The 20,617-nt window shown below is 29.1% G+C and overlaps 1 protein-coding gene across 1 annotated transcript in view; it reads left to right on the forward strand.

Annotated features, from left to right (window-relative positions):
- Window positions 1-2,605: 2,605 nt before the first annotated feature.
- LOC108906685 (neprilysin-2) overlaps window positions 2,606-20,617 on the forward strand; it is an 83,801-nt gene continuing 65,789 nt past the window's right edge. Inside the window, exon 1 of the mRNA XM_018710017.1 lies at window positions 2,606-2,789. Within this exon, the coding sequence (XP_018565533.1) occupies window positions 2,758-2,789 (32 nt within the window). The 5' untranslated portion in view covers window positions 2,606-2,757. The remainder of the gene's footprint in view (window positions 2,790-20,617) is intronic.

Raw genomic sequence — 20,617 nt, forward strand, 5'->3', positions numbered from 1 at the left:
TAACAGTTATTGCTATTATTTCGTAAAGGGTATAAAAAACGTTGTATACTAGTTATACAATAATGTAATAAAGAATAAGGTTTATTACTATCACTATACAACTGTGCTAGCAGTACGCGTTTTATATCCAATATTCTCCTGTTTAACTGTCACATATAGTATACAATGGTCTTATAATGGCATATAGAATTCTAATAAAGAATAAAACGCATTTCTTTCAGTGATATTTGGAAATAGTAGGCATGTGTGTTGGTTATCCTCAAAAGTCTCCCAATAGCTTGAATATTGTAATTCGTGATGCTTGTCCTTTGTCAGGCGTGATGACTGATTCAAAACTGTTGATTACTCAACAAAACCTCGACAACCAAAGTCTACATGTATATTTTTATTAAACCCACAGAGCTTTACTGCAACTTGTCTGGATTCTATTATGAATGATTATATTGATCCACTCTTATTGTATCCCTATCTTTTACTTTTCAGGGTATCTTGCAAAACAACATCAAAAGCAATAAAAAAGTTTTTATTTAGCTCCTTCAATACGAAATTATATGACATGTTAAGCAGTAAACCTTTCACATATCTCGTACTACTGGTTGGCAAAATCTTTCCCCATTGGAGGATACTAAGTCTACATGTATATTTTTATTGAAACCACAGAGCTTTAGTCCAACTTGTCTATTCTATTATGAATGATTTATATTGATGCACCTTTATCGTATCCCTTTCTTTTACTTTTCAGGGTATCTTGGAAAGCAACTTCAAAAGCAAGTGATGGTACAAGCAATAAAAAAATCTTGATTAGCTTATTTTGAATTACAATTTATCATGGCATATTTAAAGCTTCTGATGTTCATATTTGTAAATCAGTGTTGTATACATACTTAGGCAGATTATCTGCTTATCTAATTTCACAATATTTACAAAGTAGATATTTACTTATGTAGTTTGTAGCTAATAGAAATTATATTATTTAGAGAAAATTATTATACAGGTGCTTATTGAAATTTTCCTAGAATAGAGAAGGACCGAAGATGAAAGAGTAAATATTTTTGCGAATCAGAAATGCTGCTAATCAAATAAATACCCTGGCGTTGAAATAACTCTCATTCCTCTTGTTACAACAAATAGCAAAACAACAGTAACATTTCATTCCGAACTGATTGCTTAAGGCTGTATGATTTTTCAAAGATTGGAAAAGAAACACAAATTTTGATCAGTTATTATTCAACCTTTAAAAGATAGACCACAGGCTTAAAGGCGTCGAAATTAAAAATTATTTGGCATTGAAGATAATCTTCTTTTACAGACCTAGATAGATTTCCTATCAAAAGTTTCAACCTCTTGAGTTTACTATAAATTGTTGACGGTTAAATGTCCAAAAACCATGTCCATCTCTTTGATATTATAAAAAAGTGGTTAACACAGGACATTTTCCTAGCAGCCATTGCATTAATGTTTAATTTAAACTTTTTCATCAATTCACGTTTGAATCACACATATCCAGATGATTACAAACCTTTAATTGTTGAAATATTGTAACACTTGTTAATATTCTTGCTGCATATTAGTAAAGCTAATATCTTTTATCTTTGGTCCACTGTTGATGAGTTTTAACTTCGTCAAGGTTTTTGAACTTCATCAAATATTTTACGAAAAAAAAAAAATGTGGAGATGCTAGTTTTTATTGGAAATATGAATGATGGTTATCTTTAACATCTTATCTTATCTTTATTTCTTTTACACAAAAAAATCCCTCAGACTTCCTTCTAATATCAAAATAATGGAATAGTTTTTGTCAAAATTTCACCAATTTCACCCTTGGTACCTACCTACTATGAGGAAATTGGACTATTCAAAGTTTGATCAAGGCAAGTTCCTCGTTTAATCTTTGAAAAATTTGACATGGAACATTTTAAGAAAAAAGTATTTTTGATGTATCTTGAAGAAGAGCAATCACTTTCAAAAGTTTATTTAATTATTAAAGTAGTAAAGAATTGTTGCCTTGAACTTCTTATCCAGAAAAATAAACCGCTATATAAATGTAGATAATTATTAAATGGCGACATTGTCTGAAATTTGTTGCTTTTGCTTTTTGTCTAGGACAACAATATAACTTTCTAACTCAACAAAGTGGATTAAATTGAATGTAGATTTCAAAATTGTAGTTTAAATTAAACCTTGTCCGCGCTCAGTACAATATGAAAAATAATTGTTAAATGGTAACTTGGCGACATCACCGACAAGTTATTATCTATGACTTTTTGCCCAGGAAAATTACTTCCAAACTTACTAAAGTGAATAAAATTAATTTAGTGTGGAATTTCAAAATTGTGGTGAAAATTAAACTGTGTTACATTAGCAGCGTAACAATATCAATGAAACACCCTGTGCAATGAGAAAAACAATTATTAATTGATATACTGGCGACATCGCCAAAGACTTGTTGCCTGGAACTTTTTGCCCAGAAAAATAAAATGACTTCCTAACCCATTAAAGTGGATTAAATTGAGCGTAGAATTTCAAAATTGTGGTGGAAATGGCTCTGCTGGAGGGGGCCCATACGAAGTGTTATATAGCGGCTTCATTTACAAGCTAGCGCTTCTACAGTTTAAGTTTGTGGAGTTCTCTCACGCATTTCAGTTTTCCTAGTTTGAGCACGCGTTTACCGGCATGACCACCGTTTGAATATTTTCTCCGCGGGTGATTTTTTTTAGTGTTGTGATATTTTAGTTCGCTTAATTTTTTTTGGTTAAGATGACTTCTGGGGTCAAGCAGACTGTCATCAAGTAAGTGATTCATTCGGGGAATTTAAATTAAGATTTATTATAATATATAGCCATGTAAACAATTTACGTAAACACAGATTTTTAAATAATTATTTGGTGGCTAAATAAATGTGTTTAAGTTTTAAATATTACAATACGTCAACGTATACAATTCACTCATTTTTTGCTTGTTTACTAAAAACTCAAACTCATGTACATTTTAAGTATTTTGAAAATAATATGTGTACAAGAATAAATTTTATACTAAATCGTTAGTAGGTAAATTTTTGTAAATTTTTACTTAATTCTTTTTCTAAATTATTTTTTATGTAAAATTTAATATTTTATTGATTATCTTGTAGAAATTGGATACAAATATTTTCGGTTGTAAACTGACATATTTATTAATTAACATCAGATATAAACAAAAATCTTCATTTGTTGTATTTTCCAGTAATTCATGTAATTAGAAATATTTTTTAGATATAATAAAAATTGTCATCAAAAATGGTAAATATTCAATTCTATTCTATAATAAATTATTCATTAAAATGTATTCATTTAACATTGGAAAAATAAAAGAAATAAATATATTTATTGTCATTGTCTATAAGAGATAAAAAAATAAATCTACTTTCTGACAGAATATAAAAAAACTTGTTGTGAGCGCACATATTTGTAAACATTTCGTTTATCCACGATATACGAAGTATTCAATAAAATATTAATAATTCATACAAATTTAATTAACGGAAATGTCGAGAAACTGGAAATCTTTTCAATCTGTTATACGCAGAACTTTATGGTGTTTTGTATTCTATAAAAGTGACGTCTTTCTGTAATACTTTGCATATTTTGCAAAAGTAGCAAAAGAACTAATATAACAAGTATATTTTCTATTTACATATTTTTCGGTAATGTATACTTATATACCTAATTATTTTAATTCTCTAAATTAAAATTAACGACGTTAGATCGTTGTACCAGTTTTAACCTTGGCTATAGGGTATGGTTACCATATTTTTTAAGAATATTATAAATCATTCTATGTGACATATGTTCTGTACAACATATAACCGAAAATATGTCACATGGATTAACTTATAACCGTTGCCAAAATTTAGAACATTATGAAACTTTCTAAGTTAATATTTTTTAAATATTCACTTTTTTCTAGATTATGTTTCCCTTTTCAACAATTTTATAATGTTGGAACAACTAAATATAGATATTAATATACCTAATTACTAAAGCTACATGCAGCATCTAAATATACACAGCCAACTTTTATAGTTTGCGCTAAAAATTAATGCTTTTGCACGATTGGTGAGAGCTGTTGACTATGTAATTCTTAGACTGCTGCTAAATTATTTGATACAGCAAGAAACTGCTTTGAAACAATTTCTTTATGAATTCTAATACTTTGTTGGTACGAATGAATTTGAAAGTGTTTATTTTTAAAATGCACTTGTTGGAGTATTTTGATTTTGCACATTAAAAAATAAATTAAGTCCCGAGCGGTAAATTTCAACAAACAACTTTCTAGCTTTCTAAATAATTCAGAGGTTGGTTGTCTTTTAGCAATTAATATTTTTCAATACTACCAAATATTGATAGAGTACAAAATCGCCAGAATAATGTCTGGCAATATTATTGTCTCAATGTTCCTCATATCTGTTAAGCATTTACATATAAAAATATGATGTTTTTTATATGTTTTATTTATCAAAGTTCATGTCAAAAAACAACATTACAGATAAGAATAAACCACGCCAATATAAATAGTTTGCTTTTAAAAAGTCGCAGGTATACAAACTTTCACAAACTTAATGCGTAAATAATTGCAAGGTTTCTATTAAATTATTATATGGTTGAAAATATTAGCAACAATTAATAAAGCATACAATTTATGCTATTTCTTAAGGGATATGTAACTTTCATATGTTTTGTTATAACATTGCGTTTAATTTATTTTCCTGTGTTATTTTTTATGTACTATTTTTATCTACTGTTGAAATTCGGTTTGCGAAATTCCGAAAGAACTATTTATTACACAGTTATTGAAAACATAGGTACATTACTATATTTCATAACAAAATATGTGAATCTAGGTTTACATTACCACAAAAATGTGACTACTGTGACGTGAAAACTAATTTCGTAAGGAAATGTATCATTTTATGTAATTTGTAATTTTAAGGATAAATTATTTAAACAACATATTTCCTTATGTAATTAATTTCCACATTAACTTGATCTCCTTTTCCTTTTTACAGTGGATAAAACGGGTAAAATATCTCGAGCTATCAATTCCAACAAAATAGCCATTGTACATCCATTTGTGATTAGTTTCACATGAGCCTCATTTACTAAATTATTAACAATTATCTTATCCTGTTTTGTCAACATGCATACAGAGATATCAACGATGATGAGAATATATAATATGTAAATTTCGCTAATGTTAATTGAATGGCAATTTAAATAGTTGCACCTATAACGTTTGATTTGGACAAGTTCATTCCCCTTTTGAACTACTACCATCTACACGCAACAACATAGATACCGTTTCGAAAGCTACTTTAAAACGTGAATCTTATCTCAGATAAAAAGGTAAAAATCTTCCCGTCAAACACTAGTTGAATATAACTATACAAGTATACTATTTTTAATGTATCATTATCCAAACAATAAAAATTAAAGTAAAGGATATGTATATCTTTTCAATCTGTTAGTATTTCTATTTTGGTAGCTTCATCAAAAATTAATTTTTGCAATTGATGACTAAACTAGTAGATATGCCTATCTCAACGTAAATTTTCCATAGAGACGAACTACATGGAAGAGCTAAAAGTTAATAGTAAACAGTCAGGTTTTACGGCAAACTTTTTCAGAAAACTTTTTTACACTGTGCAGTAAAGAATTCCTAAATTTGTAACTATTATGAGACAGCTTAAAATGCACGTTATATTTGTAAACTGAAGAATCGTGATTGTAAAGTTTAATAGGCCAAAATACGTGACTACAGCGAAATAGGCTTTTTTGCGAGTGAAGTAGTACGAGTGAACGAGGAAATTTAAACTACCATATGACAACTAAGATCAGAAATAGTAACTACAAGTCAGATATTCACCAATATTCAGTCGCGAAAGAAAGCCTAATGTTACCTGTGACACTTGAAATGTTCTTCTACATTTGTCCTGAAATAAAGAAATGCTGTGTATATTCAACATCGAAGAAAATTATTAGTAACTAACTTGTGTAAAAATACCTACCTATACAGCATGTTCAAGATAAGGATGGGATAGTATTAGGATCTAGGAAACGGTAAGAAATACGGGGTGGCTCAAAAAATTGTGTTTTTTTATATCTAACTTTATGCCGTTTAGAAAGTTTTAAAATTCCGGGTAGTTCCGGAGATATCCAGAAAAACCCGAAATTTTGTAAAATTATTTAATTTTTTTTCTGGCTTTATTTGAAAACCAATTTTAAAATAAATTGTATGTTTACGATGCCACTTTTTTCGCTCTATCCAATGGCGTCAACATTTTTGCAATCCGACGTTTCGTCTTCGAGGGGCCATCATCAGGTTAATTTTTTTAAATACGTTTATGATAAAATCTAAAATTATTTTTAATTCTGAAGTAGATGATATTACTATTGTGATAGCTTCTTAAAAATGTTTTTATCTTGTTTTAGCTATCATTTAAAATTTTCCTAAGTACGGCTCTGAACGCATTCAAAATATCTATTGGAGGAAGTCATAACAGTATAAATGTCAATACCGCACAAAATATCCAACAATTTTTTTTTACTATTAGCAATTCTAATTAGAAATAATAAAACATTTCATAAATTCGTATTATTTTTGTATTAGATACATCTTTTTAAATTATTGATTAAAAAAAATTGTTGGATATTTCGTGCTGTATTAACTTTCATACTGTTATGGCTTCTCCCAATAGATATTTTGAAAGCGTTCAGAACCGTACTTAGGAAAAATTATAGCTAAAAACTTTACAATAGTAATATCACCTAATTCAGAAAAAAAAATTATTAGATTTTGTCATAAAAATTGCAGCGACGCATTTAAAAAATTTAACCTGATGATGGCCCCTCGAAGACGAAACGTCCGATTGAAAAAAAAATTGACATCATTGGATAGAGCGAAAAAAGGGGCATTGTAAATATGCAATTTATTTTAAAATTCGTTTTAAAATAAAGCCAGAAAAAAAAGCAATTTTGCAAAATTTCGGGTTTTTCCGGATATCTCCAGAACTACCCCGAATTTTAAAACTTTCTAAACGGCATATTGTTAGGTATAGGAAACACAACTTTTTTCTAATTTGAGCCACTCCGTATCTTTTACCGTTTCCTAGATACTAATACTATCCCATCCTTATATTGGACAGACTGTATATGTAGTTATAAATATAAAATAGCAATCCTACACTTGGACTACTATTAGACAAATTCAATGAAAGCAAAGCATGTTTAAGAATAATTTCATTTAAATAAACTATTCAGAATCAATTTTGAAACAAAAATATTCAAAAGTAAACGATTTAAAACTTTTTAAATTCAATCAGGCAGGATATTCATTAAGTATCAAAAACTGTAATTGTGTATTTTAAGCCCATACTTAAGTGATGATTTCATTGAATTACTTTAGACCATAAAACCTTCACGTTCTAAGGATCTCAATCCATGGTTTTCGAGATACAGTATGTTGAAAATTTTGAATAATTATTCCGTTTTTCCAAATATCTTTTTGCGCAGATTGATGAAATTTGATATAGTGGTTTAACTAAAAGCAAAAATTCGCTGAACTTCTAAACTAATATGTTAACCAGTGGCGGAGATACCTACCAGGAGGCAATGTGTCATTGAAATGTTAAGAAAATTCTTAGGTAGCATTTGATTCCCAATCGTACTTTAAAGAAAAAAAAATTACTATTTTAGAAAAATCAATCAACTCCGCGGTATCTTTTTTTTAATTTTAAAAGTTCAAAAATAAAAATATCTTGAAATCTAATCGATTACAAAAAAAATGTGTAAAAAAATTATTTATTCAAAATTCTGTTAAAAATAGTGCATCCGTCAAATGTATAAAAAAATCATTGAAATGTAAACATTTAAATTTTTATAAGTTGTGCTCCCACACCATCCTTCAGAAAATTGAAACTGTCCACACTGTAAACTTTTGATGATTACGTTTTATTTTCAAATTATATTTGAAAAAAAACCTGTAATATTTATTTTTGAAGCGAGTAGTTTTAAAATTATTATTTTCGATTTGATCAACTTTATAGTAAGGCAATTTTAATTAAAAAAAAGTTGATTAGTTAAACCACTAGTCCAGTCCAAATTATCTCCTTATGGAGGAAACCAGTAGCTTTATGCTTTCGGTTCATTAAGATTTGCTGCCTAAAATGATTTAAAGGGGCACGGCCTTGAAATGATGAAACGGACTTCAATAATACCCTGTGTATAAAAATTGTATAAAGTTTTCTGAAGCGCCCGAATTTTTTTAAATCAAATAAATCAATTTCGCGAAAGTGTCAAAGTAAAGCGTAAAACTTTTGCGTTCACATGTTTTTAACTAATTTTACGAAACACTACCCCGCTTGTCTAAATTCATCCTGTCCACGAATTTCCGATGCGCAGTGGCAACGTTTCGAGAGTAGCACTGGAGCTCATTCCCTATCTGAATATACCTGCTTTGATCTGTTTCTTAAGGAAAAAATACAGTATACCGTTATCTTAATGTGTGAAAGAGGTTATAGTCAGTTCATAGTTCACAATTTTTTTATTGTATTGCCCTTGTTATTAGAGATTATAGATACTCAAGTCTGTCTCCTAAAAACGCCGCAAACTCCGTCATGATTTTAAAAAACAATAAATTATATGAAATGGCTCTATATACAATACAGAGTGAGCCTATTGGAGCGTATTTGTTATTATTATTATTATTATTTTTTTAAAAGCTATAGTCAACTTTTTTTTTTCAATTGGCAATATAGGTTTTTTTATTTATTATTGTGTAGGTTCTGAATTCAACGATGAAAATTCAAGCATGAAAATATTAATCAATACCCCATCATTAGCGCCCGGTCGCTTAATTGTCAACAAACATATTTTGACTAATCATGAATACCTGGAAAACAAAAAATAAAACAAGTAAATGTCAATTTAGCATTCGTGTCCGTTTTTTACGCATATTATATTATTATTATTTATGCATTATACTCTGTCATTAACAGTAGGTTATTTATTGAAATAACAGTGCAAAATATGAGTAATAATCAATTGATTCAGATATACTCTCAGTGTAATAAAAATCGCCAATTTAATGAAAACATCGAGCTCAATGTTCTTCTTAACGTTGAAGAAAACCCAAGAACTTCCATTCGGGAAATTTCTAATAATATTAGAGCATCAAAGGGAACTGTCTAAGCACAAATTCAAGCCATACATTCCTCAAAAAGTACAAGAAGAAAACGATAGAGAACGACGGCTACAATTTGTTTCTTTAGTTGTTTTGTGTTTGTTGTTCTGTCTCTTTGTGTTTAATTAATGTTATTTCGTGTTGAACTTTATGTAATTAAATTGTTTTTCTTTTAATTGATATTCATTGTATTGTTCCTTCTCTGTTAACTAAAAAATTTTCTTTTGAGTTTCGACTAATATTTTGTCGTCTTTTCTGTAATAAATGCTTTACAAAAGTTAAGTTCATATACATTGTTGGATTCCGAAAATAAATCTGCACAATAATAAATGAGACAAAAAAACTGTATTGCCATTTGAAAAAAAAAAGTCGACTATCGCTTTTCAAAAAATATATTTAATACGCTCTAATAGGCCCCCTCTGTAGTGTGTTTAGAGCCATTTCATTTATTTTTTTGTTTTTATAAATAACGGAGTTATGGCTTGAAGCCTGTATATATAAAAGTTTGAAAATATTTGTAGTGTTCATTTGTTTAATCTAAAATAAATAAAATTTAGGCTTTTCAAAAAAATCGTAAAACTGTTAAAGTAAATCAGTTATTTAAATATTATCAATACCTTAATTTTATTACTTCATATTTCTATAAATTTTAAATAAAAGCAGGTATTTATTTCACGTACGTATCGAGCAGAATAAAAATGAAAGTATATATACTATTTTTTATTTGAAAATATTATTTGAATTTATGACCAATAACAAACTATCGACGGCATAAAGACTTTGGTGACTTTAAAAATAAAATATCAGGCGTAATCTATGTTAAAGAATTCCTGATACGAATACATCCGGTAAGCAAATATAGATGAACCTGGGAAACAAAAAATTAATGTTAAGTTTATCCTGAAAATAGAAACCCTAATAAGTTATACAAGTAAAATCTGAGATAATTTTAATATTGCTATTATGATAATTTACACATATATTTATTGAACTTTCTGATAATTTAATATGAACACAAAACACCCTGTATTTTAGTGTATTGTATAGGCATTAAAAAATTATTACTAAAAAAAATCCTTGTCATATTAAAAGAAGTTGTGTATAAATACTCTTTACAAACAAGAAAGTATTAATATAACAACAGTTAAATACAGTCTATAAAATGCTGCTAATAAAAAATTTAAAAAAATGCCTGAGAAAATAATATAAGTAGAAATAAAAACTTGTATTTACAGAAATTGGGGAATATTGTTAATGTTATCATTTCAAAGGACAATAAAAGAAAAAATATGCAATCAATTTTAATTATGTAGATACAAATATTTATGTTCGCCTTATAATACCCGTAAGGTATAATTATTTGAAACAAAAGGCAATAAAGCTTAAAAATTTTTGAAGAATAATAGTAGCCATTAAGAAATATTGCTTTTGATATCATTTAAAAGTACAATACATAATAAACACAATTAGCAAAAAAGCCGCATAACAAACGAGCAGAATGCACAGTTTGTCACGTCACCGCATATGCACCGAGACTAAAATAACTCTTTAAATTTGTTCATTGAACATTATTATCAGTTCTTGTTCTAATTTCTAATGTGGCACAATAATATTTATTATTATTAATTCATATTTATATTAATAATGGCCATGAAACACTAAATTATTAATTTTTTACTACTACAGTCGATCGATTAACAACATGTTCAAAAAAATTAACCAGAATTTGAAACTGTTAAGCGGAAGATAATTATAGTTAGTGATTCTAAAAACTGAAAATATTAGTGAATTATATTAGTACAATTAGAATAATAGAAATAATATTATTTCAGGGATTTTCTATGCGCGTTACACGTTGCCATTTTATTAAATTGTCATAGTTCCAATGTTAGGATGGAGTTTTATTATTTAAATCTTTGAATATTTCTGTTTGGTTTGTGATTTATGAATGTACAAATTAGAATCTATACATTTCCTTTTACAGTTCCTTTCAAATAAACATTATATTCTTGGAACTTACCTTACATGTTAAATTCAAATTAAATTGTGTTACATGTCTGTACAGACCTCATGGAATTTTACTTTCAAATAGTACTCTAATTTAATTTATATATTGTAACAAATTGTGCAAATACAATTTTAAAAAGTGATAATTGCAATTCCCGTCTCGCCAGTTAGTATAATACCTGCACGTTTGTATATGATTTCATTATAGAATTTTAAAGAAAAACGGTTTTTATTTTTTTTGAAGATGTACCTTTCCAACAAGACTTCGCCATCTCAGAATATGTATAAAAAATTTGTTTATTAGTTCTGTGTTAATAATTTTTTTCTGTAATAATAATAATTATTATTATTACTAAAAAAAAGTTAATGATGTCAGTCACATAAAGTAAGATTAGTAAATCCGATATTAATAAAGCTACGTAATTTAAAAGTATTTTTTTAATAGATGTTTTGACACTTCTTTTTCAAATTTGACATACTTATTATTGGTAATAAACTATTATCTACATTGTCAAGCCCTGAAGGACTTAAAGTGAACTTGTTGACTAGAGAATTTGTCAGAACCATTTTGTTTGAGATAAATAGAAAAGGTCTTCTTGTTTTTAATCGATGACATCAACGTTTTCCGGGAAAACTAATTTAACGCTTTGTAATATGAATTTACCTTTGTCTGCACAAAGATGAGCCGCTTTTCGCGACTAGTAGACATAGATAGAGGAAATATTATTTTCAAATAAAGTAAATTTTAACTTAACAGCACACCTGAAAAATTTGACAACAAACTGGCATAGCCAAATCGATATTTAGTGTTCGAGATCTCTTTTTTTAAAATTTTTCTTAAATTTTAAGGTTTGTATATTGGTAAACTCTGTCCCATAAGATGCGCCATTGTGTTGGAATGATAGTTCCTCATCAAAGATGTATAGATGAACTTATTATTATTGCTATGGATTAATGTGTGCTTTTATATTCTTAGCTTCAATTAAATTTATGGAGAAAGTTACTCCTTGATTTCTAAACTGATATTTAATGAACACTTATGGAGCATTGGTATTATTCTGACAAATAAGCTTTATTCTTATTCTGATTAAGAAATAACTGGCTGTTATTTAAAAAATTATCACAACAATTATTAAGAAAATTTACTCAAAAATAAAAATTGTTCCGTCTTGGCGTTTTCCGCGGACCTTATTCGGTTTTGTTCCACACTCAATATTTTCGCAAACTATTTTTCGTAGGTCTCTCGTTAAAATTAATTAACACAGAACACAATAAGATTTTAAAATTCGTTCAATAAGGATGTTACACAACCTCTAATTGCGTAAAAACAGGAAGTTTTAAGAATACCGTATCTTAAAAATTATCTTTGGCTAATTATCAGCTACGGTAGGTAGTTAATCACTTTCTGATTAATTGTAAAATCCCATCCAGTATGAGGTGTTTGTGTGATTTTTGTGTAAGGACATTTTTTATATAGGCACTGTATAAATATACAAGTAAATGATTTGAAATAATTATTTCAACTAAATTGAGGTCGGAACATTCCGATTTTATGATTTTCAATTTTTATTCTGGGCAAATTTTAATAACTTATTTCGTAGCTGCTACGGAAGAGTTTTAAGTCCAAATTCAATATATTTCTTAAAAGAAACGTTTTACCTACCTGGGAATGTGTTATACGGGGTGTGTTTAGAAAATAACCGAACTTTTTTTGGGGCAAAGTTACATAATCAGGGGACCATCATTATGCCTCTAAAAATCAAGGCTAACATGATTAGTTTTCGAAATATTAAAAAAAAGGAAATTTTATTACATTTTGCAAGCCTTCATGGTCCCCAATACCGTACTGCCTCAGCCCGACCATATTTAGAGGATTTGTCTCAAGAAATTCATCTTCAATGTATTCGTTCCAAATTAATTTAATTTTTTTTATTTAGATTTCTATTTTTATTGAATTATTGTACATTCTTAATTTCGTTAGACCCTGTGAAATACATATAATTATTTAAACTATTACCATCACCTAATCATACATAACTCGATAAGTTGTTGTATCAAAATTAAAACATTATTACAATTTTAATTTAATTATGACTAATTAATTCTTAAAAATTCAACCAAAACAACTAACACTCCAAGTGCATATTATACTTTAAAAATTACAGTAAATGTTCAAAAATATTTCCGTTTTGGCAAATGTTGAAAAATGAAGATAAGCGTACCTAATATGATCAGAATTTATTATACCTATAACCGCAACTGTTAAAGAGAATATTAGATGTATTTGTATGAATATCCTGAAAAAAATTAAATCAGAAATTGTTTGAATTTTGAGCACTCGATCGAACTCGAACTCTAATAATGTTTTATTGTAACGCGTAGTGGTAATAGTTTAAATAACTAGGTGGATTTCAAAGGATCTAACGACATTTAGAGTATCCGATAGTTCAATAAAAATAGAAATTTAAGAAAAAAATTTACGATATCTAAACTTAGAATACATTGAAGACGAATTTTTCGAGACAAAACGTCTGAATGTGGTTCGGATAGAGACAGTACAATATTGGGGGTCATGAAGGCTTGCAAAAAATGTATTAAAATTTCCAAGGTCGTATTTAAAAAATTGAAGATGATGATGATCCTGTAAAGACGAAACCTTACATATAAAAATTGATTATGTAATTCGATAAAGGGAAAAAAGTTCCCATGGGAAAGTGTTCTTCTTTTTTCAATATCACCTCAAACAAGGCTGAAATGAAACAAAATCGGATTTCCAAAATTTCGGTTTTCTCAAATATTTCGAAAACTAATCATGTTATAACCTTGATTTTTTTAGAGGCATAATATTGGTCACCTGATTACGCAACTTTGCCCCATCTAAGCTACTTCGTATTTCTTACCGGATCCCTGCATGTAGTGAGAAACTAATTTGTAACAGCCTGTATAGTTTTACAGCACGTTCAGTGTCATAGGGAATTTTTTTTTTTTTCATTTCTGATCACGCACCACACGATTTAACATATGTTTCTAATCATTTTTTAATCCAATATAAATGAACATCTGTTACACATTATTATTATCTATTATTGCGGTGGTGTGAAATCGATACCCGTCTTGAACATTTGGGTGGTATTTTCGTATTCACGCTTCATAAGTAACGGTTTTATCAAATCACCGAAAAATTGGACCGTCGTTACACCCAAATCGGTGATTTTAATGTCAGTCAATTCAGTGATACAAAAACCATGCATTTAAATCACCAGACCGGCAAATAAACGAAATATTTAAATACCAGCAGTTATTTCTGTTTATCCCACAAACTGTTACACAATATAAAATAAACCGATAAATGCAGTGAACTGCACTGACGGAACACTGTAACAAAGTGAAAGTAAGCAGTTTTTAATTTATATTTTCGTTATTAGAAATTATTATTTGCACAGTACATTACCTCATACAAAATGAAGAAACTGTATTATAGTATTTTTTTAAACGGAGTTTCGATAACATTAATTTGCGAATAATTTGTAGTAACTCTTAATGTTTCATCAGTGTGACATAACGGCTACTATTTCATTGTAATGGATACGAACGTTTCTCGAGAAACTCGAGAAATATGATATTTTTTTAAATAAACTACTACTCCGTGGACTACGTGTCCCGTCGAGCGTTGAATTACTTTGTGCAAGATTTGTGCCAGTAGAAAATAGCAATGACATTTAAGGCTTTTTAGGTTATATCTCACCCATATTCAAAACATGTTAGTAGATAGATATACATAAGGTCTTATAGGTATCCCAAAACATTGACATAACTGTGAGAAATGAGAAATGCCTTCTATTGTAGAGAATGTGGATTATTCCAGGCAAGGGCTTGACACGTTTTGAAACTTCCTCCATTTGCAGATGCTTATGTCAGATAGAGTTTCCTCATTGACTGTACTTTCTGTCTTTCACAAATTTCTCACGGTGTGATGCCTTAGCCTAAGAAATATAGTAATAATGCGTTGTTCCACGCTTAATTTTACTTCAACATTCGAACTTATCAAATATACCACACTGTGTATTCAAGACGGAACAGCTGAACAGCTAATATATAAAAATGATAATTGTTTCTTTTGGTTAAACAATGCCCACTCTTTATATATTGCTTTCTTCTTCAAATGAATATCTGAAACTAAACTGATGTTTTCAATTTCAAAGTTTCGTTGGAAGAGCAACTATTTCTCAAACTATTGAGAAATCTAAACTGACGACGCGACAATCAGGCTGGAAATAGTTTAATAACTGACAATTGCCATTGCGAATTAAGATAAAGAGAATTTAAACTGGCAATTTATTCATCACCAATGTTAACAAAACTAAGAAAAAGCATACTTTTTCTGCAATTTGTAATAATAGTATTACAACTTCTGTTTTGCAGGTATATTGGGTAAATGGCAAAAGTTATATCTCCAAAAAATATTTTAATCAGCTTTAAACAATAATTAAAAAAAAATAATTATACTGGTATTACTATTGCTAAATTCAATTATTCTTAGCTCTTTTAATTGTTGTTTCTATAAACTGCATTCTTGTTTACTTACCTATTTTTTATCAATAATCATATAAAATATAATCGATATTGGTAACTAAATTTTAGTTTAAGAAATATATGTTTACATATCGTTTAAACATTTATGAAACATGTACATCCAAAGACTATCTATCACTAATGGAAAAATAACAACTTAGAACTTGTAGTTAATTAGTAATTAAAACCACAAAAATAATTTAAGAATTGAACTCATACCATTAATAATAATTTATTAGCAACTTGAGTTATAAAAAAATTATTTCAAATTCCCAGTTTTTTATACTACTCATCCTCATCACGTGTCGTAGCATCACATCCTATTGAAGGAATACCGTAGTTATTATTAATATCAGGTACAAGGTTTTACTCGGAACATCAATAATAATTTGTAATAACGTATTTGTTATTATTTGAGTTATTATATGATTAATAAACGGTTATGAAATCTTTCATTAATGGTTGGTTAAGGAATCACGCATACCTAGCGAAGTTTGACGTATCGGACTTGGATGTTATTTTTAATGATTAACCTTAGATACTTCTTCATATTTTTCTGTAGACTCATTGCTCACATAAACCATAACAGAACGAAATGTTCTAGTTACACAACCTAACGGAAGGAAACGATTTGAATGTTTTTCTTTTAGGAAAATATACAGGGTGATTCATCATAATATCATTAATTTTAACCACGTATTCGGAAGGCCTAATAAAGACAAAATCGAAAACAAATTTACTGGACCTTATAAAAGATAAGCAAATAACCGCTTAACTCCAGCTAATTCGGCGTTATACTTTCTACATTTTCTGACTGGGAACGGGTCGGCGATCACAGAGCATTCGATTGTTGAAGCGAAACAGCTGATTTCCCCAATCGTCTTGAATTTTGCAATTGGTTTCAAAATCGAAGTGCGGCAGATCCCAACTTTATTAACAAAGTGGCGTGTTAGCCGTACTGGCATTTTAAATAGTTGAGTACCATACTATTCTTTGAAAAACATGAAGTCACGTACCACAAATTGATAAATTAATTAAACATAATACTAAAAACTCGTATTCAATTATAAAACACAGTGAAAACGTTAAAAATATTAAAAATACTAAATTGCAATAACTTATCATTCGAAAAAAATTATTATCCTAATACACTTGTTTTTATTAACAAATAAATCTAGATCTGTCATTCACTACGAAGGTATTAAAAACGCAGTAAAAACTAGGTTAGTAACCAAACGATACGGTAGGGACACCCTTGATAAACCTTTGTGGGTTAGCAATCAGGAGCGGTGGGAAAAGGGGCTTAAAAAAGTTTGAAAATATTTTATTTCACCGTAAATATGCATTTTAAAATTTTGTTAATATATTCTACTATAGTCTGTTTAGAAATGAAAGAGAGCTTATTATGTATGCAAATCGTAAATAAATGTAGTACTGGTGCTTATATTCAATATTTTTATATTATGTATTATAGGTATAGATGAGGTGTACTTTTAAAAAAACTTTGTGTGACCGGGTTGTACTAAATTGTAGCAGGTAGCTAAAATTTAATCCCCGACAATCCGTCTTTGTCTATGCCGCTTCAATTTCTCGGTCCATTTCTCTTATAAGTAAACAATATAAAAACAGCATTTCAAAACATGAGGCTACTTTAAGCATCATAACCGGGTTAAGAGGGTTTTTAGTAATTCAAATAAAATTATTCAATATTATTATCAAAATATTTATTTAAATTTAATGAATAGACTTTTATTCCACACAAAAATATATGTATTTTGAAAATTCAAATTATGGTGAGTAAATGTAGTGTTGTATAAATGTACAATAAAGAAAATAAAAAAGTAGGTATATTAAAATTCATCCTCTGAATATTCTGATGAATTATCTTCGTCTCCTAGATTGATAACGATAGGTTCCACAGTAACGTCAATTAAATTATCGAGTTCCCACATTTTCTCCTCTTCTTTTTGTACATGATGTATACATCTTTGCCAGTTATCTGCAGTTACTCGTTCCAAGGAATTTTTTAACAAAATTTTCACGTCACTTAATTTAAACGTCGTATTATTTCGCGCTACATCTCCTTTTACCTGCGCCCAGACTAATTCGATTGGGTTAAGTTCACAGTGATAAGGTGGTAACCGTAGTACCGTTATTTGGCGATTTGTTGCCATTTCATCGATAACATATTTTTTCTGATCTTTATTAAGATTGACAAGTGTCAAAAGTTCCTTTTTCACCATATTTGTTTCAAAAGAAATGTTTTTTCCGGATAACCATTGAATTATATCGGCTTTCCTCCAAGCAGTCGTAGGCGTCCGCTCGGTCTGCCGTGAATGGTAACTGGCATTATCCATGACAATTACAGACCCCGGAGGAATAAGATCCAACATCTGTGTAAAATACTCTTCGAAAACATCTGCGTTCATGTCTTCGTGATAGTCACCTGTATTTTTAGATTCAAATAAAAGTAAACCGCCATCTACAAAACCACTGGCACTACCTATATGTGTCACTATTAATCTTCGCCCTTTACCTGAAGGTGCCTTGAACCCTGTTGAAAGTCCATCCAAAAATGCTTGTCGAAAACTTTTTACATTTTTATCTTGCCATACTTTTGTTACAGTATATCCCTCGTTGACCCAAGTTTCGTCTAGATAATAAATATTCCTCCCTTCGTCACGGAATTTTCTAATTGATCTTAAGTAGGATCTTCGCCAACAAATAATTTCATCTTTATCGATAAGAACTGACTTCCTGTTCTGCTTTTCCCAGCAAAAATTCAACTCTCGTAAGACGGCCCATAATTTGCTTCTACTGATTTTTGGCAAATCGTTGTCCTCTGAAAGTTCACTTAAAATTTTGTTTAGCGTTGGTATTTCTTTTTTAAAATAAAATGAGTGTACTTTTCTGCGAATGACATTTTTGAAGAAATCATCTATAACGACTTTTGACCTCCCTGTAGATGATTTTGGGGGATTTACAGTATCTTGTTCATTTTTTGTTTCCTTTAAAAGTCTGTAGATAGTCGATTTTCCAATCCCTGTCATTTTTGTTAGCATTAGTGTTACCCGATAATTACCTGAAACGAAATATTACCACGCCCATGGCCGGTTCTTATCTCGGGGTTTTATTACTCTCTTTCATTTCCAAACAGACTATAATAATATATTCTATTATATTCTACTCATTTTATCTATCTTCTCTTAAAATTAATGACATTGTGACTGAATCACTCTGTATATCCAGGTTAATATTTATGGTAAAAGTGATACGACTTGAACGTAGTCTACTAATCAGTAAGACTACTGTTTTAACTTTTATCTCTTATTCTTAACGTAAGAATTTTTATTATTTATTCATTTGATAGGAAGAATGCTTGAATACCTTCAATTAAAAGAAGGTATGTCAAACTCGTAAATACGTCTAAATTACTAAAAATTCTCAACGTAAAAATATATAAATTCGTTCCTATTATAAACTACCGTAATAATTTTTCTATTATCGACAAGGCTGAGTACATAATGTGTATATAATTATGTTTTCTGTAGGATTATTGCTATTATATCTAAATGAAAATTATCATGTATTGTAACAGATATAATAAAGAGGAAAACGCTTCTACCGGAAAAAAAGTTATGTAAGGATTTGTGTAACAATTAAGATGAAACCCAACATCTTGAGGCTTTCACTGCAATTAAACTCAAAGCAACGCGATGGATTTTTTCGTTTGTGGTTTTGCTATTATTTAAAAAATTAAGATAGTTAATACATGTATATTGTTATAATTTAGTAGTGCAAAATTAAATTATTTTTTGAACAACACGTCGTATATGAACTGCGTAGTCCAGGTCGTAAGTTTAATCCAACAAGTAATTTCAATCTTAACTGTAAGCAATTAATTTCTAACATTTAGGATGATGTCATCGTGTCAAATCATATTTACTGACAAAACAGAAAGATAAAAATTCCAAAATATTCAATATTTTTCCCATTGAGCATCAAATATCTTTGAAGGTTTTCTTCCAATTACTTCAATTATAAAATGGGTCTAGGGCATAAGACCTATCGTTAAGTACAATGAGGTCAAAATTTGAAACCAAGACTTTGGTTACACAGAAACACATATTTCTACTGTGCGAAATTTTCTTTATTTAGGACAATTAATACACATAAGTTTACAACCTTTGACAACTTGTGACTTTCGCTACAGTGCTTTAAATGTACAATAATTTATCACTGAGCACAAACTGTTATTTCTTGCTCAATTTGCTCATTTGACTAAAACAAGGGGATTGAAAATTTTAACTCTTTATCAGCCAATATCTCGGAAATAGTTGGCCTGAGAGATTTCGACCAAGTAAGTGTACGTTTTTTGCTTGAAATTGATAGGGAAATAAACGCACTAATACGAAATATTAATGTACAGGGTAGCAAAAAAGTTAGGGCCAATTTAATTCAAACGCATCCTTATAGGTGGCACCCTCTAAAAGCAACGTCAAAACCAATTTAAATAGCATCCTAAAAAACCCCCGTACCCCAAGTTTATGCCAACATTCAAATTTGGAAATTATTCCTAAAAATCTATAAAAATCGAAAACTAAGCATTTGTGGACACACATTTATACGAAAAAAAAAGTCTTATTTCGACCTCAAAAATACGTCCCTAAATTCTTTGTACTGAATTTTGAATCACCCTGTATATTAATTGATGAATGAATTAGAATTATGAATTGAAACTACTAATTTATGCGGAAATAAAAGGGTCAAGGTTATTTAATATATAAATTTCTGTTTGTGACCAACTTAATTATCAACATTT

This window comes from Anoplophora glabripennis, unplaced genomic scaffold (genome assembly GCF_000390285.2).
Source record: "Anoplophora glabripennis isolate ALB-LARVAE unplaced genomic scaffold, Agla_2.0 scaffold135, whole genome shotgun sequence".
Lineage (NCBI taxonomy): Eukaryota > Metazoa > Arthropoda > Insecta > Coleoptera > Cerambycidae > Anoplophora > Anoplophora glabripennis.